At 37.1% G+C, this 27,342-nt stretch overlaps 1 protein-coding gene across 1 annotated transcript in view; it reads right to left on the reverse strand.

The window, feature by feature from the left end:
- Positions 1 to 27,342, reverse strand: part of GPR158 (G protein-coupled receptor 158) — a 203,446-nt gene that overhangs the window by 85,185 nt on the left and 90,919 nt on the right. The window contains exon 4 of the mRNA XM_085318308.1: positions 20,244 to 20,461. Coding sequence (XP_085174434.1) covers positions 20,244 to 20,461 — 218 coding nt within the window. The remainder of the gene's footprint in view (positions 1 to 20,243; positions 20,462 to 27,342) is intronic.

Below are 27,342 nucleotides of genomic sequence, written 5' to 3' on the forward strand. Positions count from 1 at the left end.
TTTGCCTTTTATCTCAGACTTTGATACTTAGAAAATGGAGGTCTTAACCTTATGATTACAGATTCTGCAGCTTTTCGTAACACGATTCTTCAGCATTTGGGATAGATATTCTGGCAGAGATGAACGGCATCCATAAGGATGGAGAAAAGCATAAATGTTCAGATAAGAAATACTTCCAGTAAAGAAGAATTATTTTTGCATAAGTGTAGAGAGAGGAAAAACCTGAGAGAAATGGAGGCATCTGAAATCTCCCAAATTACAATTCTGAAAATTTTGGTTTTAATTTTCTTTACTGCAATGAAAAATAGATATTTCAATAACCAAAAAAACATGGAAGCTTTTGGTTTAGAAAAAACAAATTTACATTCATCTAAAAAAATGTATTGCACCTGACTTTTCTTTATTTACTACTAATGGCTCCACTATAAGCAAAAGAGAAGAGGACTAGGAAGTAAAGCCTTCGACCAGTACCCATGCTTTAATAACAGGGAATTGCTAAAGTGAGGAATAAAAAAACTGAAGTAGGATGCTGGTAGCTAATATATTAGATAAAAGATATTTCTATCACTCTCAGAGCACCTGTTTTTCCACGAAAAGTTCAATTCTTCACTGCACAGATTTTACAAAGATAGGCACCAAAGGCATGTAAACAGCACCACAAATACCTGATTTTATGTGAATCTAAAACATACAGAGCAGTGAATATGCCACCTATCATTGGAAAAAGCCTTTGAACTTTAAGAAAGTACATAGAAACAAACAATAATCCAAAGCTTCCACCAAACAGCCTCTACCTATGCTGCCTGCATAATTAAAAAGCTTCTATGGGATGTACAGAAAACAGGGCAGTTCAGGATAAAGCCCAGTGGAATTTTCTTCCACTTGCATGTAATATTAGTTGAATTTCCCTTTCTCTTTTTCAGCTGCTTGGTTTTTTGCATCTGCCTTGCTTGTTGGCATTTATTTTGTTTTTTTGCTAATTTATTTCTCTGGCAAAATGCTGTTCTTCTTGTTTATGGTTTGTTTATTTGCTGATTTGTCTGTGTGCTCATTTTCTCTTTCAGGGTTTTATTTCCATRTTTACTTATTTGTGTCAATAAAACTGTCCTTTCTTGTTTTCTCTATCTCACTTAATGGTTACACATTGCTGACACCTAAGTAATACCGCAATTTATTTTGCTTCTAGTTAACTTTCATACTTAGCTTAGCCATCTCTTTCATACACTCTCCACATTCTTTAGGTTTTTTGATTTTTAATTAAGTGCCATATTGATTTAAAAATAATTATTGTTATAATTAAGTTGAAGGAGGAAAAGAATGACTGAACTACACATTAGCTTCAGCCTAGCTTCTATCCAAAATCACTGGAATCAAACCAGAAGGAACCAATTGAAAAAACGACGGCATGTAGTGTACTAGAGGTCAAGATCAGGTATCTACTGGTCTCTACAGTCTTCTTCATCCTGAGCTGGAGTTTCTTCAGGASTAGCTACCATCCCTACCAAATTCTGCAATAAGCAATGTCCATTAAGACAGTTCCAACAAACCCAATGCAACTTGTCAAGCATAAGAGAAATGTAAGTGACTTTATATCTACTCTTTCAGAAGAAGCTATCAACAGGGCCACTTAGCAAAACGCAATATAATTTTAGTATATAATAGCAAATGTAAATAAAAGAGTAGCATGAGGACATGTGACATAAAGTCCCTCCTTTGATGGGCTTGATAATTTCTGAATCACTGGTACGTAATATTAGGTCTACAAAGAAAAATCAGCATACCTAGAACAGGAACAAGCTTTGCATCTATATTTAAATTACTCCAAGATGCATTTATGGAAATATTGAGTTCAAGTGAAGCAGTGTGACTTAGGCAGTAGAACAGTCCAGTCACACAGCACATACCCTCATGTTGTACAGACGTAACAGACTGGACCGGGATGCCAGCCTAAGAAGTCAGAGACTAGAAGAATTTGCAGTCACTCCTCTTAGCTGGGATATAGTCACCAACGGTTGCAAAATGCTGCTGACCATTTTGCATTGCCATRAATAGTCAAACAAGCATTAGATATTTAAAGTAATCTGTTCAGAGTATTCACAAAGTCAAAAAACATTCAAAAAATCCTTAACAGTTGAGGAATTAACTCTCTCTTCCTTATGAGATTCAGGATTTGATTACAACTCCGTACCCAGGTACATGACTGTTTGACACAGCAAATTCAGTCTATAAACAAGCTCAGGAGCAGCACTGAAGTTGCTTTTGTAGGCTTACCCTTGGCAGCAAAGGCATAATAGCGGGTCAGGTTCCCCCCATGGCAGATTCTTCTGTTTAGCCAAGCAAGATGCACTGAGAGAAAAGCAGAGCCTTAGGGCAGGGCAGGGAAAGCAATATCACAACCTTGAGGTCCAAGGCAGCCCTGTGAGAAATGTGACCTTGCTCACGGTAGTGGAGGTGGTCCAAACTCATCATCAGAGACATTTTTCTTACAAACTGTGTTTTCAATACTGAAATCCCAGCTCAGCATGCAGAGAGATGTTCTGAATTAGAAAGATGAGGAAGGAAAGTCTGATTCTTTGCTTTAGCTTTTCTATCAAGCAAACATAGCTGTCTCTCTGGAGCAATTCCTTACAGAATGCCTTCATCCAATGTTTATTACAAAAATACAGCTATTTTTTAATGAGCTTTTGTCATTTTTAAAAACAAAAAAAAACCAAAAACCCTTTTACAGAAAGGAAGCCATTTATCATAAGTTTGTGTTGTTCTGGAAAGCAATGAGGACCTCAGTCCAGCTGAGCCAAAAGCACCCCAACAGCACCTTCAGCACAGAGCATACCTCACAGAGCTAATCCAAACCCACAAGACCACTGGGGTGGTCCTGATACATTTTGAAACCTGACTGAGGGCTTGCACAGAAAAGGGAAAAATGAGAGTGCATGCTCAGATGGAATTCATTAGACACTTTTTAAAATACCTTTACTAACAAATGAATAAAAGAGACTCAACCTATTATCGTAACATACAGAATATGGTGTGACCACAATATTCTGTTTATGTACTTGCCAGTGCATAAACAAAAGTAACATAATGGAGCTGCAGGTGCTCAATGGCATGAAAATGTTAAGCATGTAGATCCAGTTGATGCCACTAGGAGTTTGATGTCTTTCGTGGGTAAGGGATTAGTATGTAAGTAGCCAGAAAACAGCAATCGTATGTCTAGCRGAAAATCAGATTTATTAGTCTAAAAAGGAAATCAAAATAGAGATTGAACAAGTAGGTAAAGCTAGAAAGAATGTAAATCCTAGGGGCCATATTTACAAAAAAATATTATTTGCAAAGTCTTGGAATGGTAAAAGTGACCAGAGAAACATGACATTAAAAAACTTTTTAATAGTAAGACCACCACTCTTCACAGTCTTTGGACTGTATTAGAAAAGGCATTGTCTRGGTTGGTGGCAAAGAAAAAAAATACATATCTATCTACAGAATTGGTTCAGATAAACTGAAAGAAGATGAAACACCACACAGATGGTAAAGTTGTAGCTAGATAATGTATCTATTATCTTATTTACAGGAATATTATTCCCAGCATTGGATTAAAATGATGTAAGAGAAAATTACCAGAAAAATTCTTGCCAGCTAAAGCTTCTGTTCTAATCTACTTTATCCAAAGGAAAGTAAGGAAAGTTCCAATTCTTGATATATTCCAGAATACCCCAATTAATGAAATAGCAACCTTACAGACAACTATTCTTCACTCAAAACAATACTGAAATATCCCCTTTCCTTTCATAGTTCCTATTATAGTGCATGCATTGCATCTGATCATTAAACAGTATAATATGCCATAATGTGCATAATAAAATCTAATTAGTCCCATAGAATCATAGACTCTTAGATATGTTTGTGTGAAGAGCCATGTCATCTACAAGTCCAACCTCCTGGTCAAGGCAGGGCTATTGGTAACACTAGATCGGGTCAGCCATGGCTTTGTCTTACAGTGTTAAAACTCTCCARGGACAGAGGTGGCTAACTGATGGGTAACTGATTCTAGTCCTGCACTACTCTCCTAGTGAGAAAGTTTTGTGTATGTCAAGCCTGAGCCTCCCAAGACATAAGTTGCGATTACTGTCCCTGTACTAAGGAGAGTTTGGCTCTGTCATTGTAACCGTACTTCAAGTAAGCGGCTATTAAATTGCCCTTCAGCCTTCTCTTTGCCATGCTATACAAGCTTAGCTCCCTCGAAGTCTACATGTAGGTCATATGCTCCAGTCCCCACAGGAGCAGTCATTCACCGGACCCTCTCCAGTTTACCACACTTTTCTTGAACCACAGAGCCCCAGGCTGGACACAGTATTCCAGGAGAGGCCTCATTAGCACTGAGCACAGCGAAATAATAACTTTCCTCTCTCTGCTGGCCATGCCCTTGTTGCAGTTTTCCAGAACTGTGGTGAGAGTGCACTGTTGGCCCATATCCAGCCTGATGTCTACTGTAATTTCCTGGCATTTTTCAGAAGGGCTGCTACTCAGGACATCTGATGAATAAAAAGGTCAAGCTGAAATAAGGATACATTCTGAGATGCAACAAAAGAGTAGGTGCCTTTGTTAAGATGATAGTATCAAGGTAGTGGGTTTTCACAGAGCTTCCTCACCAATCTCATTCCAAGACTGGTTTTCAGCCAGCAGCTTTTATCTATCTGATTACTGTTTCCAGTTTTGGATGTGAAAGAGCTGGGAGATAGAACTGCATGTAACTGAAGCACTAAAAAAAAGGAGTTTTGCTCTATATTCTTGGCATTGCCTTCAGTCGCTTCACAGAGGAACTGACCAGAACAAGAGGGCAGCATCTGGGGAAAGCTGAAGTGGAGGCTCTAAAAGCTGCAGAGCAAGTGCAGCTTGTACAACTCCCACACATCATTTGAGAACAGGCAAAGCCAGATCACATTCGTGTCACGACATGGCATTTTGTCATGGCATGTGTCACAACACAACACTTCAAGGGCAAGACTTCACTGTTACTCTGTTGTTTGGTTTGCTCTTGAGCCTTCCTCCATGGCAGGAAGGAACAACTCATCAGCTTCACACATGCTATTGCCAAGTGGGGACTTCCTAGGTACCTGCTGCTCACTTACCTCCTTCAGTCTTACCTTCTCAATCTTACCTTATCTTACCTTATTCTCAGTCTTACCTTTTCTTTTTCCCTAACAATTGCCTTAGCAGAGTGCTTTTTCTGCTGCAAAAAATACTATTTGTGAAGTGCGGCTCTACGCCTTGGGACTTGCTCAATCTTCAGTTTATCCGTATTACATAGACTCCATCAGTAGTCTTTGAGATACATAATCATTCCTTATCCCCATATCTCAGAAAGCAAAACTATTTCCGTGGCAAATCATGTTTGGAAAGGAAAATCCTACATGCCTCTTGGGCACTGCTAGAGGGTCATAAATAAATGCTGAACAATTATTTGCACTGGGGAAATTTAAAAAAAGATGTAGCTGGCCAAGTTGCATCGAATGTAACAAAATAAAAATCTAAAATGATAGATAAACAAGCATAAAAGATAYTGCATTTCAATTCTCTGTGGTCCTAAGCAATTCAGGAAATACAGCAAGATTAATTAACATTGAATTTCTGAATGTCATCACACAAAGTCAGTGATAAGAATGTCAAAGTATTTTCAGAGAAGAGAAGAAAWAAGAAATTAAAAGCCAAAATAAAATTTAAGTAATCCTGTATCCACTATATTATGTATTACTGGATTAGCAGAACTGTGGACTTTTGGTAACAGTCTAAGAAGAGTGCTGATTTCTCCAGGGCCATTTATCAATGTGCTTAATATGCAGCCCAGTAAACTAGAAAGGGAAAAGGTGGCATACTTTGATTTTTATTTGCACTTTTATTAATCAGTTCTGCCATTTCTATAATATAAAGAATGATTGAGTGAGGCTGTGATTTAAAGAAGCTTTCCTTTGGCAAAGGTGGCTACCACCAAGATGTGATATTGCCTTATRGATAAACAAGGCCTGCAAGACACATTAGAAAAAAAGTGAAGACAGATTTCCTCTTTGATCCCAAYGCTGAATGCAACACATTCATACTTCATAAACTGTAAATGGCAGCTACCACTCAACCTACAGCCAGCAAGCAGGTATGGAGGCATGACAGAACGGCACAGAGGAGAAAGAGAGGAACATAGAGAACAAATGTAGGATTGCACTGTTGTGCTAAGCGGTTCAGGTGACAAGGATACATGAGACGTAATGAGAAGCTAATGGATCACATCCTAAATCTGTCCTTTACTTTGCTGAAAACTTCCTGTTCAAATCTTTGTTTCTTGGTAGAGGTGATTCTTTACAGGTGATTCTATATAGGTGATCAACTGACGTATGGGAAAGGATTTTCACAAAGCTGAAAATATTCAGACTGAGGTGGAGCTGGTTGAAATGTTTTATTTCTAGTTCCTCTTCTGACTAAAATAGGCTTTCTTAGAAAATCCAATTTTGTGGTTATATTTGTATGAATGTATTTTTGCTTTGATTTCCATGTGATKGCATTTCTAAAGTCTATATTATCATTTTCCCACCTTTCATCCCATACAACTTTTCCCAATTACAAACACATTGTTATCTTCTCAGTGAAAAAGTTGTGTGAAAAACGGAAGTGATAATTTTCAGAAATTTAATTTCATTTGAAATTTCCTTACAAGAAATAGAAAATAAGTATAAGATCATAATGAAGAGCTCACAAAATAGTTTCAGAGATTTGGTTTTTAATCCCCAAGGCTGGATTTCAGTGAGTAAGATGTCTGACTCTTCTGTCAGAGACGAAAGTGGGACTTGCTAGTCCTCATTCAGCCTCTGATATTAAGAAGAGCAGGACAGAGTGGGAACTGTCCTCCATTGTGGCAGTTATCTAATACTCACATTTTGACAAGGACAAGGCAATCCTGAAGAATGGACACAAATATTATTCCTGCCATCAAATGGAAAGAGTCCTCTGCAGCCTCAGTTAATCATGCTGGAATGGTGTTGTCTAGAAAWCTCCACTTCATGAAAGAGTAGAAGTGTCAAAAATCCACTTTCTTACCGAGACAGAGTCCTTCTGAAAGTATTTGTGAAACAGGCAAAGATACCATCTACAGTTTTGCATGAAGCAACCAKCCAGGCACAAGAGAGATTTGAGTCACAATTCCTATCTTACATGAAGCAAAACAGCAATTTGAGTATAGACAATCTTCCATATTGCAGAACAGAGGAGTATTGACTACAGCAGAAAAAACGTTTTCTAGTGTAATAACAATGACAGCCAAAGAAGTTTCATCCAAAAGACATTCCCGAAGTGCACATACCTTTAATGAGCTAAAAAATTAGAAGATCTCTGTCTTGGAAGAAACAGAAAAGTAACTGCCATTTTTTATTTTCTCTATAATAAATTCAGGGACTCATTAGGAGTGCCAAGCAGAAAAGGGGAACTGAATTGCTGTAACAAGTACATACTTTCTTTTAATTATTTTTGGTTGACTCAACAAAAATCAAACAATTCATTCATAGCGAACTAGATGAAACTCTTTTACTTCAAGGTAGAAATGGCTGCATCTCTTTTGCAAATTTCTTTGTGTCTTGTTCAACCTCTTACCACACTGACATATACTTTCAATAATTATTCTATTTGAATAATAGCCTYCTAATGGAATATGGATTGCAAATACAGTAAATTCATATCAAAGGCAAATTTTTCAAAAATAACCCTTCAGTTATATACTGCCACTTATATTGGGGAAACGTCAACATTTTCTGGCATTTGCAGGTTTTTTGCAATATTCCTAAACCAAATAATCCTCATATTTTTTCACTTCCCCTTAAAGAATACTTAYACAAAGGTCATTTTTTTCTATTCGTAGTAATATTTGAGTCCAAACAGAACATAATTATTACATTTACTTTCTACTTTTTAAAAAAYTGGAAAAGCAAAGGTCAAGTAGCTTTCAATCACAAACCAATCTTATTAAAAAAATAGTGCACAAAAAGTCAGGGAATCAAGAAATCACCAAATACTTTATTTTTCAATTCATGTGGACCTTGATCCCTTCTGTTACACAAGTAATGAAATGTATTATCATACATCATGATGAAGATAAATTGTTCTACATTTTGAAATGAGGATCCTACTGCATATAAGTTGCACAACACCTACAATAAAGATGCTAGAAAACATAGTATTTGATGGTAAAGAACTCTCAGTGAAAATGCACTGGAACATGTTGCCCAGAGAGGTCGTGGAGACTCCTTCTCTGGAGATATTCAAAACCCRCCTGGATGCAACTGTCTAACATGCTTTAGGTGACCCTGCTGAGCAGGGAGGTTGGACTAGATGATCTCCAGAGGTCCCTTCCAACCTTACTGATTCTACGATTCTACAATTCTATGAAAATGTGGTTAATGTCCACCTTTGAAGACCAGGAATTCCTTCCCTGAGAACATACAGCTTATACTAAGACACCTGGCCCTCACCAAATAGTGATGAATATGTAGATGAAGGAAAAWCAGTATGAGGCAAATAATGTCAAAGTTACATCTCAGTGTATTCACATCCTTATGTTTAATTTAAAAGCTGAATATGTAAGACTATGATCATCAAAATTCTAGATCGCTTAAAATGCCTGTTTCACTAGAATATCTATTCAATTAATGCAGAAATGAAAGGAAAATGCAAAGCCATTATGTCCTTCAGGAATAAAATGTACTTTTATATTGATGATTATTTATCAGGCAAAGCATCAAAATGAATATAAAACCAAATTTCACTAGAAGGAGGAGGAGTTCAGTAAGCATGTTACACTGGTTGGGTTTACAAATAGCTTCAGAACACCTGAACTGAATTTCAGCTTTCTTAATCAACATGGTATCACCTATTACAGAAGATAATACCACAGTTCACTGAAATAATTGGTAGAAATTGTAAATCAATCATGCAGAAAGAAATGGTTTATGGTATATTATAAGAGAAAAAACAACGTGATTGCAAGGCTCAAGATTCACAATACCTTAGAGGAAACAAACTGAGAATGATGCAAGAAAAGAAGTGTTTSCATAAACACGATATAGAGAAAAAAAATCCTCATTATTCACATGACTGAGAAGGCAAATGAGCTCTAGATGAAGATCATTATATTAATTTCAAATCAAACAAAAACTAATGATTCTGAAAATTTTAAATCCAACTCCAGTTTATTTTATGCATGAGATCCAAAGGGCTAAATTGCTCCAAACTAATTGTTTCTGACTGGCTCTGACAAACCCTGATCCCAGAACTAAAATCATGAGATTTTTCAGCTTTTCAAAATTTATTACACTAAGTGATCTCTTCCAAAAAGTTTAGATTATTGATAGTACGTTTCACGGGAAGTAACAGCACTCTTGCCTTTGAAGACAATATTGCTAGGTGTAAYTTACTTATTATTCTTACTTCTCTATTGCTGAAAGCCCCAGTCCAAGGTCAGCCTTAAGTAACTGTAGATCCTGCACAAGGAGAAAATTAAAAAGACAGTCCTTCCTCCACAGAGTTACAGTTTAATATAACGAAAAACAGATGGATAAGGATATATGGGAAGAACCACGAAACAACAGGGCAATGTCATTTAGCATGAAAAGCAGTCAGTAGTCTCAGCCTATCAGTATTCCACCCATAATCATGCATTTTGTAAGCTTTTAAATTTGAAGGCATGATATGGAGAGTAGTGGATGCTCCTGCGGAGCCTCTAACAAGCATACGAAAGCAAGAAGGGAACAAGAAGGTGTTTCTGAAAAATGCAGAAAGACAATAATGAAGGCTGCTCTTGACACTTCTGCATCAAATATTTGGCTCTAGAAGAGAGGGAAATATTAATGTAGGAACTTGAAAACAAAGAGATATAGCTCATGTGTGATGCCAAACAGATACAACGAAAGGACAACTCAAAATGGCAGGCTAGAAAATTGTTTGCAGCATCATTTTGAATGGATGCAAGTAGGACTTGACTGCTTGCCAAGGCCAGATGAGAGAAGGCTGCAGTAGTCAAGCTACAAGGTAACAAGTTGAGACAAGAACTGTAGCTCTGTGGATTGGCAGAAACTGAGTATTAAAAGGGAACTCAGAAGGAATTCAGTATAACTTAGAGCCTGAGGCAGAGCAAGCTCAGGAGTCCAAAACGATGTCAGATAACAAGCAGGTTGCTGCAGTAACCAAATAAGTAGTAGCTGGGATGTCTTTAAAGGAAGCAGGAGGAGATTAAGGTTTCTTTTCAGGTATATTGATATTGATGAGGAGATGTCAGAGAAAAAAGATTTTACTTCAGAGAGAAGGATGCATGGCTGGGACAGAGACGGTGGAAAGCAATCTCACTGTGTTCACAGCACAAAATCCTAAAGAGAAGCTGGTAATATAATAGTGCTTCTTGTGCTCTACAAACGTTCAACTTTCGCCCAAAGAAATTAAGAAAAGAATGGGCGGAAACGTGTTTTAGTTTGAGTGATCTTTGTTTCTGCACATTTTAATGCATGCTGTAAGTTCTGAATATTTCTACTACATGATACACCCACAAAATAATATAAAATGCCATGTAAAACATTTCCCTGAAGATGCTATCATTAAATAAAAAAGTTCCAATATAAAAAATTATTATTGGTAAAAAATATGTAAGGTTTTTTCTAGGATAAGATTTCCAATATAGTTTTATTTCTGCTATTTGAAGATTCTCATATGGCATTTCTTTCTAATATTGTTTGCTATTTTTCTCCCAGTTTCTTCATTCAGGCTACTTCTACCTTGTCTTTGAACGACATTTTCGCTTACTTGTGAATTTATTTTTTAATCTTCAAAAGTGCTTCTCCTTTGTCATCATGTTTTTTCCCTGCTAAAATCAAGTCCAAGCAYATGTGAATACAAATCCCAGCTGTATCAGAAACCAAGTCTTAATCTCCAAACTACACCCCTCGCTACTGGCTAAACACATTGCTGCTCAGGGCACCACTTACAGAAACTTCTTCTAAAGACAAACAGTTCATCAAGTATACAACTGTCACTGTGAAATTTTGCAAGAGCTTCCTCTTTCAAAGTCCCTCCACTATAAATGGGGCTCATGCTTGGAACAGCTCTTTGGATCCTGTACTACAAACCTTTCACTTAGACCCTAAAACATAAAGAAAAGTCTACCTCAGATAGAAGTCTGTTCTTGGAAAGGGCAGCAGGCCAAAGACATCATGCAAGCCACTAGAGGCTTTGCTACTGATCGTACAAGAAAAGGTCATGACAGCATGCAACTCCAAGACAAACAGCAGGATAAATAAATAATATTGCTGTTATTCTGTTGACATGATAGGAAGTTCCCTCCCAGCAAATCCATAAATGTCCATTCACATACCCAAGTGAAAGTTCAGAGACTGCCCTGAAGTTGCTGCATCAAAGAATCAACAGGGGAAAGTTTATTATTATGTGAAAGATCATTTGATCTACACAGTTTCCCTTCAAGGAGCACAAATACAAGAATCATCCAGAAACAAAGATGGAAAGCTACAGATATCCAGAAATTTTAGCAGCTTGCTCAGTCTAGTTTAATTGCTATCTCCAAAAATGCTTTAGGAAAATTATTCTATGCTGTAATAGGTCTCATTGTTCAGAAATATATGCTAAAATTCAAGGATTCAGTTATCTTTATTCTACATAATCTATTTTAGAAGTGAAATCGTAGTGTAATACAGTTACATTTAATATATGCCGTCAAGTCTACTATAGCCTCGTCTCTGGTGACAACTATTTTCATGGCCAGTATCCTACACTGAAAGTGCTCTATTATCAGTTCAACTGATTTGAACACTAGGTCTCTATGCTGTACAGTTTTGTGGAATACTGGTAGCAGAAGAGGACAATGACTCATGGAGAGCAAGGTTTTGAATACAAAGACATTAAGGTTCAGAAAGTAAAGGCCAGAAACCAGTCTGAAAGCCAAAGTGGAGCTATGGTGTCACAGTCCATCACTGATTCACAGCACCCAGATGGCAGCACACTGCCCCATAAACTATGCATGTTTTCTAGCTGTTCCCTGTGTCAACTTAGGGGAGACAAAAGTTGGCTTAATATAMAGATATATAAAGAAGGTTGCAGTTTTTGCATCCTTAGAGCTGCTGCTGAGTACTCATGAAAGTTATTTTTAAGACCTCACCTTGTCAATCAGGGCAGATTCTCTCTAATGAATATATCCTGTTTGTGCCTCCTAGTGCCCCGCTCTTCTCATGATCTCCTCCTCATGAGACTGACTGCAATGAATCAGTGTATCTATTTATATCTACATCCTTATTTTCTTCGCACTTGAGTTTATGCTGAGGCTTACATTGTCTATAGTGGAACTAGGTAAACCTATTCCTCTAGTCACAAGTACTTAATTCCCCTAAACTATTAGATTACAAATACATATAGATGTGAAACATCCCGTGTTTATGATGTGAATGCCACCACACCTCACAAATACAGGGCAGTAGCATTGGTACAGCCAGGCATGTCAACCTACTTTTTCCTTTGGAACTCCAGCAGCCAGTATGTCTTTTGTGATTTTCAACAGCTAACACAGTCTAACAGACCATGCACTTACTATCTTTTCAATATGGCATTCTGTAATTATTTATGTGAGAGTTAGAGAAGTACATCCCTAAAGGCATATCTTAACTCTGCAGAAAAATGGGAAAGGACATTTTATGAGTTCTATTTTATGAATAAAGAAATGAGAACTCCACTAAAAGCAACAGCAATTTTGAAAACATCTTCTGTGTCTTTAAAGCTGCACACCTCAAGACTACAGTAAAATTCCCTGAGAAATCACAAGAAACTAGGTTCTCACTCAAAGATATGACGAAGGAAGGGTGTACAAAGCACTGCAYAGAATCCGCAGGTGCTGAGTGAACTGTCAGGTATGCCCACCAGCATAGCACGTAAGGGCAGCTACTCCATCTGTGCAAGATCTCTTCCCTCTACAAAGTTTCCACTTCAGCTGAAATGTCAGAAATTGGTGTCTAGGGAGAGAAAAACAGAATGTCCACCAAAGATGAAAGGCATCTGGGCACAAGTACATCAAGATGCCATTGTAAAGCTAAAGAATAGAAAGGACTGACTGATTTATATTAGTAAAAAAGGTATGTTTGCAAAGCCAGCAGGCTTTAATATTTAAAGATATATGACACACATCAGTAGCCTATGATTATCTCACTCTGAATTGCCACGTGCCATCACAGTTACAGTAAAGGAGAAAAGGAATTCTCCATTTCTCACTATTAAAAAGGGGAACTACAGTATTAATATGCATATTGTTTTTCTATCTATGAGTAGTTCTGTGCAGTGTTTAGAATTGCATTGTTTGAAGGACTTTTAACATTTTAAACTCATATTTAGCAGAATATTTAAATAAGGTTACACCGGAGGGAAAGCTACGGAAGTCATCCTGAATGCCAACCACTGTAAATGTTAATTTAACAGAAAGTAAGAAACATACAAAAACAGATAGTCAGCTGCCATTACATGCTGCAGTTCCACCAAGAKTGCTAAAGTAATTTTTACCAGCTGAGTCTTGTTAACTGCCTGTTTTTCTTTGATCAGGGTTCTAGATAAATATATACGTTTTTTCTCCTCTCATTAAAAGTAGTTGTATTTCCAAAGTTTCTGGAGCATTCATAAAGGGGAAATAAAAGACCAGTAGAATAGGAAGTGGTTTAGTTACACATTTCTAATTCTTGGAAGTGGGATATGGTTCCGAATGGGGCAAAGCCCTTCCTTTCAACGGGCTCTATAGCTGTTCTTTACCATGGTTAATGCCATATGACAGCATTGTTCTGAATTCTTGAAGAAACTCTTGTAAAAAATTTTATATTACTTCGAAGAGCTGAAAACAACCTTTTCCAAGTGTGCTTGTTGCCATTAATTTCACCTTGATATGCTGGATTTATAGAGATGCTAGACAATATCTTTATAGAGATGCTGGGCAAGAGATATCTTAGGGATGTAGAAAGAACCTAATTACTCAAGTTTTCCTCACTTTTGCTTGTAATTCTCCTTCCCACTCAGAATTCAGTTCACCATAGTGAATGAAAAGGAAAAATTATGGAAAAGTAACTTGGCTTTAGTGCAAACACTCAGAGACCTTAAGTAGTGTTAAGCTGAAAGAGAATTCACAGCAAACAAGTCCCTTCTAAATACACATAGTATGTGTCAAGGCTAATGTATTCTCATCTTTGCATCACTGCTGCTGAAGTAGCAATTAGCCTCTTCCACTGTAGGTCTGAGATTATCTTCTCTGCTCTCTTTGCCAACAATTGCTCTTAGCATTTCTTAAGTGCACTTGCAGTTCTTCCAGCAGTTGTATTCTACCTTCTAGCTGCAGGCATGAGTTGGTATGCCACKCAAAAGATCAGTTATTTTCATCTCTTCTTTTTGATCCTTTAGAAGACAACCTGATAACTAAAAAGTTCTTTATCTTCTTTGCAGGTGATATTCTTCTACTGTCCAGCACTTCCAAAGAACTTACGTGTTTACAAACGCAGCTGGTTTCCACTCTAAAGCTCTGGCAGATCTTTAGCCCTTGCAATCCTACATCTGCCCTGAAATAATTCTTAATAAATAAGAATAAAGAATTCTTAAACATTATTCTTTCTGGTGCTATATAGCTTTGCTTTCCTTATATTACACTTAATCAATACTGCAGAACCTCATTCCCTCTTTGAGTTCTCTATTGGCTCATATAGCATGACTTACATAGATGAATTCTTCTACTTTGTTCAGGCTTTTTCTTCGCTGTCCAGCTTGAGAGTATTTGTTTAAGCATCACTAATTTCTGTCCTTGCCTAGTCAGCCACTTTTGTTAGCCTCATCTCATATTTTTGGACGTGTTTTTAAGTAGTAATGCTTGCATTATCCAATCAATAATAATGCCACACCACACAAGGATGTTTGCTAGCATTCACCTTGAGTCAATTTGTTTTTCAGTTGTTCAGACTAGGAGAGTATTTTGCATCTCTCTATATAGCCATGAAGATCTGATTCCATAGGGCTGAAAGATGTTCTGGAAGATCAATTCAGGCAGTCTGCCAAAGTCTTTTGAAAATCAAACAAGAGGAGCCTACTATTTTATACACTGTTTTACAATTGCTAGCATGAATATCTAGTCCATCCGAAGTGTTTTAGAGCCTCAATTCAACCTGTTCTCCATTTTGCATAAACTGTCCCTTTATCTCTTTCACTATCACACTGCAGAAGCCTCAACCCAGTTGTAGTATTCAGAAGATCACTCTATTTGGGCATTTGAAGAACACTCCAACATTTCCACTACTAAGGAAAAATCTCTTCTTCCCAAGCTTCATTAAATAACTCCACTAGTATCATTAAACTGGCGTTGTCAAGTGTTGTTAGCATTTCTGATAGGATTTGATCGATTTCCATYTCCTGGGTGTTTTTCAGCCTCTTGAAGCTTGTGTTAATGACAAGTCAAGAATTTCCAACTTTCAAAACACACACTACGGTTGTCTAGAGTAGTTAAAAATTTATTTGAGGTGATCTGCATATCTGTTTTCCCTTCTGTATTACCTCTGAATTTTTTTCCCTTTTTGACTTTGGCCCATTTCTTCCATTTACTCTCCTGCTAACTTGTTTGCATTTTCCTGCTATAGCAGCAGCACCTGCTTTCTCTGATACCTTTTCCAGTTGTCTCTATCTTTCCTTACAATACTTTCCATTAGTAGTTTACCTTTTTCTGCTTCTGTGTTTTACTTCCAAAATTTTATTATTCTTCCCATTCTACATTCTTCTCCACATTTTCTGTCCATGAGTTTCTCCAGTTACGACTCTTGTAATTAAATGACATTGCTGCTGAGCTATGCCCATTTTTTTAGCCTGTTGCTTTCACCCATGTTTGGCAAAGCCTGAAATGAATTCCTTAGTATTGATCTGAATTTTCTCATCCTTCTGCAGTTCCATTTTGTACTGTTTGCCAGTGCTGACTACTGCTTGAAATCACTCTTCTTTATTGCCATTTACAGGCTGGCAATGCCAAGATTTTGGTCAGTACCACTACTGACAGCTTGTCATAATTGCCTCTTGGACAAATGATCTGAATCTTGATTTGTCTCTCTGATATTTTGTTCTGCCATCTTTCCAATGCTACTGTGTAAGTCTATAGTGTCATATCTCAAGTCACAGCCTGTTATTAAAGAAGCAGAATTATTAAAGAAGGAGAATAGCATACGGAGATCCTTCCTGCTCTATCCTCTCAGTTTCCAAAAATCAAGCCACTGCCTGAACTAGAAGTTTCATCAAAACTATTGTGTTTAAACAGTCAACAAAGAAAACATCAATGATATGATTCTTCCTAAACTCTCTTTGAGTGGATTTATACTTTGAGATCTGTGGTATTCTGTGGTAATGAGTGTCATAAAGTAATTAAAAGTTTTGTAAAAAGACATCTACTTTGTGGGTTTCTTGCCTTTTTTTAAATCATTTGATAGAGTCATGAAACATCCTCCAGTTTCATATTACAAGGAACAGTAAATATTTGTTCACACTACACCTTCTCCATGCTGTTCATGGTTTTATACTGTATTCGCTGCAGTGCTATTTCTTCTGTCATTTCTTTTATCTACAAGAAGTCTATCTCTCTTAGCCCTTGGAGAGCATTATTTTTAAGAGCTTTCGGTAGTGGATCTTTGAAAAAGTACCCTTACCTATAACCTCATAATCCACCTTCATAGACCTACAAATACATTTGTAGGACATCACATTCTCACAAAAGTCCATTTCTCACACTTATCCATGTATCTACCAGTTCTAGTCTTTACCATTGTTTCTATGCATTTGTTASTGCAAGTCATATTTACTGAGCTTTAGTGTTCTTATCATTACTGGAAGTCTTCTCAAATGTGGATGCAACATTTCCTATCTTCCATTTCCCCTGTTCTGCTACTAATGTAAGCAGTGGCTTACGCCACAGTAAACAATACAGTAATTTTGTAGAAGGGTTCTTTTAGAGGTCATGGGTGAATACCATCTGGATTTGCTGACTTATTACCATTCATTTTGTCAAGATCTTTCACTCATGGAATCACTTTGCAGGTATTTACCAGGTTTCCGTGTAGATTATTATTATTACATCCTACTTTAGTAATAAAGATCATGTCATAAAGGGTAAGTTGAATCTACACATTCTGTCAATAACTCGTTGGAAGCAATTATTGAAAACATCCTTCTCATTGCTGTGTTCTCCTTTCGGAGAAGAGCAGTAGATCTTTACCAAGACTTTTTTGTAACTGGTTTAGATCTGGCACACATTCTGCACTGCTGATGAAATTAAAGTAGGTATATGACTCTTCCACAGAAGTTTCTGTTATGAGTACTGCTTGGTCTTAATATCTGTAATCACTGCAACMTGAATAGGTTAGATATTCCTCCCTTTTCCTATAATACCTTCCATCTGCATCTACTCTTACTGAAAGCAGAATTTTGGGATGAAGGTTGTCATCTCCATCATGAGCTAAAAGATTCCTGTGGTGTAAATTATCACACTGTCACAATATGATAGTCTAGGTGTCTGAGGTGCTTTTTCCCAAGGTGCTTTTAGCTGCCAGAGTTTAAATTTTCAAGACTCYGGGTTTTTGAAATTAATTTTTACCAAGAGTCTCCATAAAGCACAAGCAGAGAGCCATGTTCTCTTCTGCACACTTTTACTAGAGTAGTAACTTGTTATATTACTGTAACAATTTGTCTCTCTAGTTTACTATCTTTTGATCAGCAGCTATACCAACAGGCTACATCATAGCTATGCTTCATTCTTTTCAGCACTTGAGCCTTTAAATTGCATTTCTTAATTCTGAGCACCCTATTTTGCAGTTTTAAAGACTTTGCAGATTGCTTCCTAACATAGTAGCAGTATATGGTTCTTTCCATTAAAATTCAGTATTAGAAGTTGCTGTTGCTAAACTATTTGAATATTGCAGTCCCATATGTGGGAGGCAATCCAAAAAATGCCCTTCTCCAACACCTACTTATTGCAATGGATATGAGCATAGTAACTTTAATCACTCACCAATATATTAACCTAATTCCAGTTTGTTCCACTAAYAGTTGCACTCAGAGTGCAGATATTTTGAATATTCCAACAGCTTTTCTTTCATTTTCATGACTTTTCCCTCTTGATGGAGAGAACACAGGCAGTTACCAGTCTTATTCATTCACTCCAATTTTCTGTCATTATCCAATGTAACCAGCAGTTTTCTTATGCAAATACTCATTGTTCWCGGTATGCTTGCCCTTCATACAGCTTCTCATTTCATGTTAATCACACAAGATCTTTTTCTTTTTAAAATCATGCTGTACCAACAAGATAAAGAACATAAAAGGAAATCAAGAAAAAACTCAGCTGAACAACATGAAAGGCAATGGAAAATTATTTTTCAGTTTCCATTCCTTGAAAATATTGATCATTCAGGAAAAGATTATTAACCATCATATTATTTTTCTGCCTCATTTTTCTTCATCTTTTCCTTGTGAGATATACATTTAGAGTAAAGTCAAATATCTTCTAAAATAGTCAATTTATAATTAAATCCATCTCTGTCCAACTGAATGAAATGCAATGTCCCAAAGACATTCCTTTACCGTTCGGAAAAAAAAAAAAAAAAGTATTTGTTTTGTTYCATGTCTAGTTCTCATTTATTCAGATATCAGCATAAATCTCTAAGGGTAATCTGGAAAAAATAGGCTTATGCTTTCTCATAAAAGTTCTTTAGAAACAAGGAAGGGCATGTAAATGTCTCTTGGTTTGTTTTGGAATTAAATATTCATCTCCTTTCCGGTTCTTTGTTCACAGTTTACTTTGGAGGAAGGGTTGATCACCACAAAAGTATAAACGTGCTTTTCACTACTATCATTTTTTATGAAATATAAGATTTCTATAATATGTCTAATGAAGATACATTTGTTTTTTTTTACAGTAGTAGATACGAAACAAATGTGCAATAGCTGGGTATGAAATAATCTGCTTTGTTCACTTTGCAGATTAGAGGCAATTTTTAAGTCATAAGGAATACTTTTCATGATGTTATCTGTTTAACACAGTCATTAAAAGACAGTAACATTACCATAAGGACTAAAACCTCACAGAATTGGAATTAAGTTCTTTTGCTTAGTTAGCATTAGGCAACTGAAGAGATGCTTACAACAGACTTTCAATAATGAAAGATCTTATAAACATAATCAAGTCTGTAATTTGGATCAATTTATGCAATTTCATTAAACATAAAAACTGTCAGAAACAGAAGAAAAAGACAAATTTTACAGTCCATGATTTCCTGCCAGAATATTAAAAYGAGACATATTTCTAATACAGACATTGCAGGATTAGGAAGTTGTGGGATCAGGTGTTTCAGAAAACAAGATGGAAATGCTTCTCTAGTTATGGCAACTGGATGAAGCTATTAATTTCAACAATATAGCATAATGTGTGCACACCTACATCTTCCAAATATAGGTAGTGAAGATGTGCCAGATTCCTTTAAACTGGAAGTTGCCAAGACTATTCTGTATTTAGTATTTATCAATAGAGAGATTGCATGAGATACTACATGTAAAAATATTTTGAATGACGTAAAAGCAAAAGTTCATTAGAGCAGTACATAAACCATGACTCTGTATTTTCAGATACTACTTAATATGTTCCTACTTCAGTGAAAAAAATCTTCAACCCCAGAATTAAGTTTAAGCTATCTGTGAACTAGAACTCTTTGGAAAGATTTCTCTTTGATATAACTATTATCCAATCACTCTCTCAAATATATTGAAGCCAAACATCCTTCCCAACAGTGATAAAACAGGTAGAGTCTTTCAAGATCCAGAGACTATAAATACACATATCATGCCCTGGGGACCTCATGTTCGGCCTGATTTTCTGAAATGACTTATGACACAATAGATTTCCTTGATTTATGCCAATTATCAACAAATGTACGCAGATTTCATTGGCAGCCACAAGTTGCTCAGCATTTTTTCAAARGTTTTATCACCAATTTAGGTAGCTCCATGACTAAAGCGAAGCATTCCCATTTGGAAATCCTACTCTCTGAAAAAGAATTCAGCTCCTCAGCTGAGAAGTTGACTCTCCAAATTAGAAGCTTTTCACTCAGCACCAATGAGTCTGTACCATACAATAAGCAAGAAGATTTAAGTAAAACACGTCTCCTTACCTTTGCCTTGCGAAAATGGTAGACTACGAGCATGCTTATGAAGTCCAGCAGCATACAGAGCGTTTGGAACGAGATGATAGCAAGCCGCAAATACTTGTCCTCTTGTGCATAGCAGGGAGTATCATCTGTACAGTACGAACATCCTTCCCTACAGGGCAGGCAGGTGTAGACTTCCTCTGACAATTCATTCCCAGAAAAGCGATTATCTGCATCCTTTCCTGAAAATGTCRAATAGGGTAAGGACAGACACTTTAACTGTACAGTATAGGCAGTTCATCCATACAGGAGCAAGAACTGTTCTCTGCTGACTCCCTTTCTTCCCCTCTTCTCTTTCATTAAGTTACAGGAGGGTTATCCAGGGCTGCTTTTGTCATTTCACTCTGCATTGCCACACTCAGAAAATACAAACCAATTCAGACATGAGGGAGAGTGAACTTATTAAATGCCAAATGTTTCCCACTGTATTGAAAGTGGGCTAAAATCGCACAGGAAATTCTTTGAAGTAGACTTCTGAATGGGGGAAAAAAATACATTATTTGGGAAAAAAGAGGGGATTTTACACAGACACATGGAGAGCAGACCTCATTAACTACTTAATGTTCACAGTACAAGCTCTTATCCTACTTCAGATTGTTCCCAAATCTCATAAAGATGCTATCCAGTGAACTAACTAGCTTCAAATTAGATAAAACTCTTCTTAATTATTATTTGGTCAGCATACTGCTGTATGATTACACTGTTCTGTGCCCAAAGAAAAGTTAGTGCATTTACACTAAATATAATTTTCCATTGTCCACACAAGCACACCTAGGAATGCTAGAAATCCTACTGGCAACTTAATATTTTGTCTATGTAAATCAATAGTTCTCAGCATTTTCTTACTCTGAGCTGATACCTTGCCTGTCAAAGTGAACCCACCAACAGAGCATACAGGAGAATTCTTGCTTTTCCTCATGCATAAATACAGGCATTTAATGAAGGATAAAAGGAAGATAGGAAAAAGGAATAATGTTAAATAGGAAGGCAAGCTGAACTTGCTGAAARTGTGTAATTTAAGAAAGACAGGTTTAGGAGTTTCCAGGTGTGTCAAAATGCATACATGCTAACTTTTCCCACTTTYCACATGACTGGAGAATTGCTCCAATATCTCTGATCAAAATTCTCTTCCTCCAGCAATGAAGGTAATAAATCTTGTATTGGTTATTCTTAATTCAAGAGACAATGCCTTTCAGTGACATTACACATGCATATTGGCTTATAAAACACTCTTTGGACTTYCAGCTTGAAATGTTTGAAATAGAAGGTTATCTGTAAGGGTAATTATCTCTGCCTTCCTCAAATGTATGTACGAATGTGCATAAGCATACATCTACTGACAGACAATGCCTGGGAAAGGAATAAACAGGCTGCATATCCAAGTATGTTTATTTGGCATGCTGCTCCTGGAGGTCCTTGGTGTAAGGGTGCRTCTTTCGTGCTTTCCATGGCGGGCAGAAAACAGGCAGGTATTTTTCATTAAGAATGTGGAATTATCTTTGGAGCTTTGTTCTAAACAAAGATGCTGGAAACCTAAATATATATAGTAGAGTGCTGCTGACTAATGCAGGCAATCAGATTTCCTTAAAGACAAGTAGAAATTACGTGGAAGATTTTTGTGTCCCTTTGACCTAGACTCAGGATATGAGAGGTAGGAATGGAAATGTTAGAAAATAACCATGCCTGGGCATYCTGAGAAGATGGAGAGCCTCTAAGGAAGCTGTCTACTAGTTTTTTAAATATTTTTTCAATAGGATGAACTATGTCCTTAATTCTCATTATTAGTCTTGCAAGCCTGGAATTTCTTGTCAGTTTGCAACACCCCATCTTTATCTGCTCATTATCATCCAAGAGCTGGACTGAAACACATCTTTACTGTGCCTAACTTTATGTCTCTATTTTATATATTACAGATACAGCAACAGAACAGCACTGTCCTTCTGACAGAGAAAGAAGTCACAGTCACAAGCTTCCCATCTCCACATCCAAATTAAGAGTGAACTACTGACAGTCAGAGTTTTCTATTTCATTCCATCTACGTTTACACTCACCTAAACCTACTTTTCAACCCTCCAACTGTTCCTTTAGCATTTCTGTAAGAAGGAATCACCCTTCCTAATGTCCTAACTCATTTTARCTCTTTAAACCTGACATTTCCGAATCAGATGGGCCATTCTTTAATAAAGTGCTTTTATTGTGGTAACTAAATAAATTAAAATATTCTGAGAGTAACAGCTTAAATAGCGAAAAAATATAACTAAAATGAGAGTTAAGAATTACTGAAGTCACAAATATTATGTGACTATTGCTTAATAATGGTTAATGCTCCTAAAMTTGAAATTCTTACTCTGTTTCTAAAATGTTCAGCCTTGAAAACTGTTGAAAATAGATTATAATCCATTTTACCATGCATTTTCTTATCTGAGTCACGCRTGGAAGTTTCTTCATGTTTATGCTTGTCACAAGCTATAGGGATAATAGCTGATAAACAGCTGTAATAGTAAATATCCCAAGGATGTGACTTCRTAACATAACAGCAAACTTTTGCCATTCTCTCTGGTGTAACGCTTTCAGCTGTATACACAGRAAGATCATCAAAATGCATCTCATGCCCTGCCAGCTATGACTGATTATCTGGAGAATATCTTTTGGCTTGGAAAAGATTCTTCAATACAGCTAGTATAAAAGAGATATTTATTGGATCTACTCAAGATTTTTCACAATGTGAAAGTGATAAGGAGTTATTTACAATCCTCATCTTTTTTTTTTTCCTCCTTAAAAAGTTCATCAAAACAGCTCCCATCAAAATGATCCTCTAAGAGATGTTCTTGGGAAATAACCAATTGTTGCATTTACTGCTAACATGGAGCTTGTTTGGAAAGGAAGTTTAAACCCATCCATACCTCCGCCCTGACTAYACCCCACAACACTGCAACACACTGCAAAACTGAACAGCTCTGCCTTTTATGTCTGGCCAATGTCCTCTGACTGAAGTCAATAAAACATCCATCCAAATCATGGATTGTCCAATTGAACCATGAAATTACTGCCTCTTGCAGCTCTGGCAGGCCACGATTTCATTGTGCCATGTCTTTCTATTTCAGCAGCTCTTTTGCAATAAACATGGTTTAACAGGAGAAGAAAACCAATTTTTTGTCTCCAAACTGAACATGCCAAAAGATTTTAAACACTGCTGATGTGGAGGGGGACAAACAAGAAGCCAATTCTGCTCCATGTTAGTCAGAAGCAGTTTTACCACTGATCGAACACTGCAGTACTGATCCTGTGCTGTAGCAGTTAGACCTAAGGACAGGAGGAGGAAGGTACACAGAACAACATAGAAAAGACAGTAAAAAACTAAAAAAATGAAAGGAGAAAGTAACACAAAGAATTGGTGGAAGGGAGGAACAGGGACTCCAACTAATATGAAGCGTAATTAAGAAAATCCCAGAGTATTAGAGAAAGAAAATCAGAAGCTTAAAAGGGATCGTGTCCTKTCTACTAAAATTTTTGTCCTATTTTTCTCCCTCCTATCCTAGTCTTCCTTTTCTGTCTGACCAACCTATTCCTGGTTTGAAAATGGTCTCCTAAGAAAATTTCATGAGGGTAACTCTTCCCCTTGGTTCTCCTATATACACTGTGCTGTGCTATGGGTGTCTCAGCAGCTGCTGCATTACCAGCTGAGATGTCCCTGCAAAGTACAGTACTGCAGACAGTKAAGTGCTAGGGCAGGAATTACTACCATCCCAAGCCAAATCATCCCATTCTCCAGTSAAAACCCAACAGATAAACACTCAGAGCATGCTGAGCATTGAGCAGACCGATAGGCTGATTCTGCTTTTGTTTTCTAATGGTGAAATCAGGAACCACACTATTAAAGTCATGTGGCAGCAGTAACTTAAACATAGTGTGTGACTGTAATTAGATCTGCCTGCATCTCAAGCTGTAATCAGCCATGGTCATAATTGTCACCAAACAAAGGTCTCGCTGAAGTCAGTGGCAGTCTTCATAGGTGCACAGGTCTGCACGTGTGAGTTCTGCTGAAGAACCAAAGCCTAAGAGCAGGCATAAAAAATGGGAATTCCAGTGGAGCTGGAATCCTCTCTTAGGGCTATTTATGTGAACACAGCCCCGTCAGACAGATATTCATCTCCAGACAAGAGAGCTACCTCTGGTGMAAGGGCCTTTTTTCTCAAGGCAGGTTCCACATCCATACAGCAAGAGCTGAAGGAACATCTTATAAAAGGATGCAATTTTAGGTTGACCAAAGCACTGCTGTTCTACTAAGGATCTTCCAATGCAAACCTAACTAACCTGTGGGGCAGACAACGTAAGTGCTTTGGTGGAATGTGCTACAAAAATGTTAAAATGTATGTATTCACTAATTAATATCTTCTACCTATAACACTGAAAGTCAGCTACCTAAAAATGAGAYGTTAGAATACAGTGCTTAATCATGTATTCAAACACTTACAGGTTAATTTAGCTTGCATACCCGAAGTATATTTTTTAAATCAATTTCTGTTCTCAGAAAAGACCCTGGAAAAATGGCAGTTACTCCACATCTCACTAATACCCAGGGTTCTCACTAACCAATGTAGCAACGAAAGAAAGGCTTTACACATTTTGACACTGTCAGTTCTGAAGAATAAATATCCAGCTTTCGGAAGGGAACTGCTCTCCTGTCTGGCATCCTCACAAGTATCATCATGGCCTAAGTTTCAGCCCCAAAAATGGTCCCATTCACAGTTCTAAAACCTTCAGCATGAGCCAGGCAACCTTCCTGGGAGCAGCAAAACTGTTCTATTTGAAGTCAGAAAAGCAACAGGTCTGCAGAAGCTTTACTGCTGCAGATACTGTGCATGYAGTGATGCAACTCGGTTTTCCGAGCTGCGTTTGCAAAGGAGGTAGAGCAACAATCATTTAACTTAAGCCTGCCCACTGAGCAAGCCATGCAGGGTCCACTTTCTCTCTGCAGCCATTCTACGCAGCTATCTTTCAGCTGGACATACCGCAAAGACTTTCCTCCATGTAAAACTGTCACTTCAGGCATGCTGTGTAAATGTAGTTAAATTAACTTTTCTATGGTGCAGAATCCCAAGATCATTTAGATGTGTTCACATTTCAAGATATAACACACTCAATCTAATTTTTGAATGCACAGAAGTACAGAACTGGTCAATTTTTCTCCTATCTACCTACCCACCTACTACCTACTTACCTCTTCAGACCTCCAAATCTTTTCTGTTTTCTTCCTCTAGGAATATTTTACAAATCTTTGGCACTTCTACCCAGCTTCATATCTCTTATCATCCAACTTCACCAACCTATCTCCACAGAGATCTTCAGGTCAGACAGCTTCTGTCAAAACTGCTCCCAGGATTCATGTCTAGAATTTTTTTATTAGCAGATTTTGAATCTCCAAATACTTATTGCAGTCATTGTAACCTTGTTGTCTTCTACTCYTTCTTTTTTTTCAGAATACAGTGGTGACAAGGCTAAGATGCCTTCAACTACTGTTTTTTTCTTCCTTTACTTCACAGTCCTTTACAGTCTTACACTAGCTGTCTCACTGTTCACTTTTTGAAATGATTTATAGAGCTGCGCAGATTGAGTTGAATCTAGATGAATTAAAACAGGTTTTTTAATGACTTTTTCCARATTCATGTTTATTTAACTAACTCCTAGTACAGAAAAGTCAAAGCAAAGTGACCTCACATCATTTAATCACATCCCCTTACATATCAGCRTAGGCAAATACTACTTTGAGACAAATTTCACTCATGTTGGCCATTTAGAAGTCTAATATCCAACCAAAATTAGCATAGAGGCTCCTCCTTCTATAATAAACAATGCCGCCTTCTGTCTTAGGGCAAATATCTAAAGTGGTAGGATTACCCTCCAGAGSAGCCACACTCTCTCCACCAACTATAAAGGAAGCCTAGACGACATCTAGGCATCTACATTTTAGACAGCTAATATGGCATAAAATGAATCCCATCCCTAATGACCAATGTTGCTACTATCTCTAGCCATATTATTTTTGTGTGTTTTGTGGACTTGACATGATAGAAATCTAAGAATGATTTTTTTCATATTTTCATTCAGGAGGGTTAAATTCTGACTCCATCATAACTCACAGCACTCCAGGAGCAACCAAGCATCAGCCTGGCTCTATTAAAAAATTCATAGAGAGCCCAGAGAAAAAAAGCACTATCACCAGGCTGCCTTGTATGACACYCTACAGTATGAAAAAGGAAGGGAAACAAGCATTCACCAGATACACCTTTGAACAAACACAATATGCTATTTCTATYACATATATTTACAGGAGATTTGGCATATTCTGGGTTAGGACTGAGATATTTGGCTGATCTACTTCCAAACATGACCAGATYATTAAAAAATCGGCCAATCCCTAACATAGGTCAAAAGAATTAATATCTGGAAGTCAGGGTTACAAAAAAAGGGGGGAGGGACACGGGAATTCTAAGGCTTTCCTAATATTAAAATATCTACCCAYCTTTCACCTAAAGTCCCTGCCACTTTTCATGTAAAAAGGAGCACTCATGAGCAACTAAAACAGCAAGGAAACCGGAAGCCTTATTTGCAGCCCTTGAGTTCACACTGAATAATATATTTAACCCAATTATCAGGCACAAGTAACATGCGGCATGTTTTCACAAGTGTCATGTCATATAATCCTGCACATGATTTACCATCTTAAAACATTTAAATAAGTATTTTCATATTCATTTTAAGTAGGTTGAGTTTCTCCTCTAGCTTTCATCTGTTTCTTTTCAAACTTTTTAACTTGTGTAAAATAGGGAAAAATCTAACCCAAATATAGAAGGTGTTACAGCAGAGGTTCAAAACACAGCTGTTAAGTCTATCCAGACTTCTCTTTATGGTATCCTTTTCATCTTTTGTTTAGACAAAATTTCCCTTATATCTAAGTATTTTCATTTTTAGAAGCTGCAGTGCAGGGAAATAAAAAATAATTTATAWCTAAATCACTAATAAGGAAAGATGTGATGAAAATCTCAGGCACGTCTATGTGGTA

The sequence above is a fragment of the Rhea americana genome, unplaced genomic scaffold (genome assembly GCF_003343005.1).
Source record: "Rhea americana isolate MKP2758 unplaced genomic scaffold, rheAme1 scaffold_53, whole genome shotgun sequence".
Classification (NCBI taxonomy): Eukaryota; Metazoa; Chordata; class Aves; order Rheiformes; family Rheidae; genus Rhea; species Rhea americana.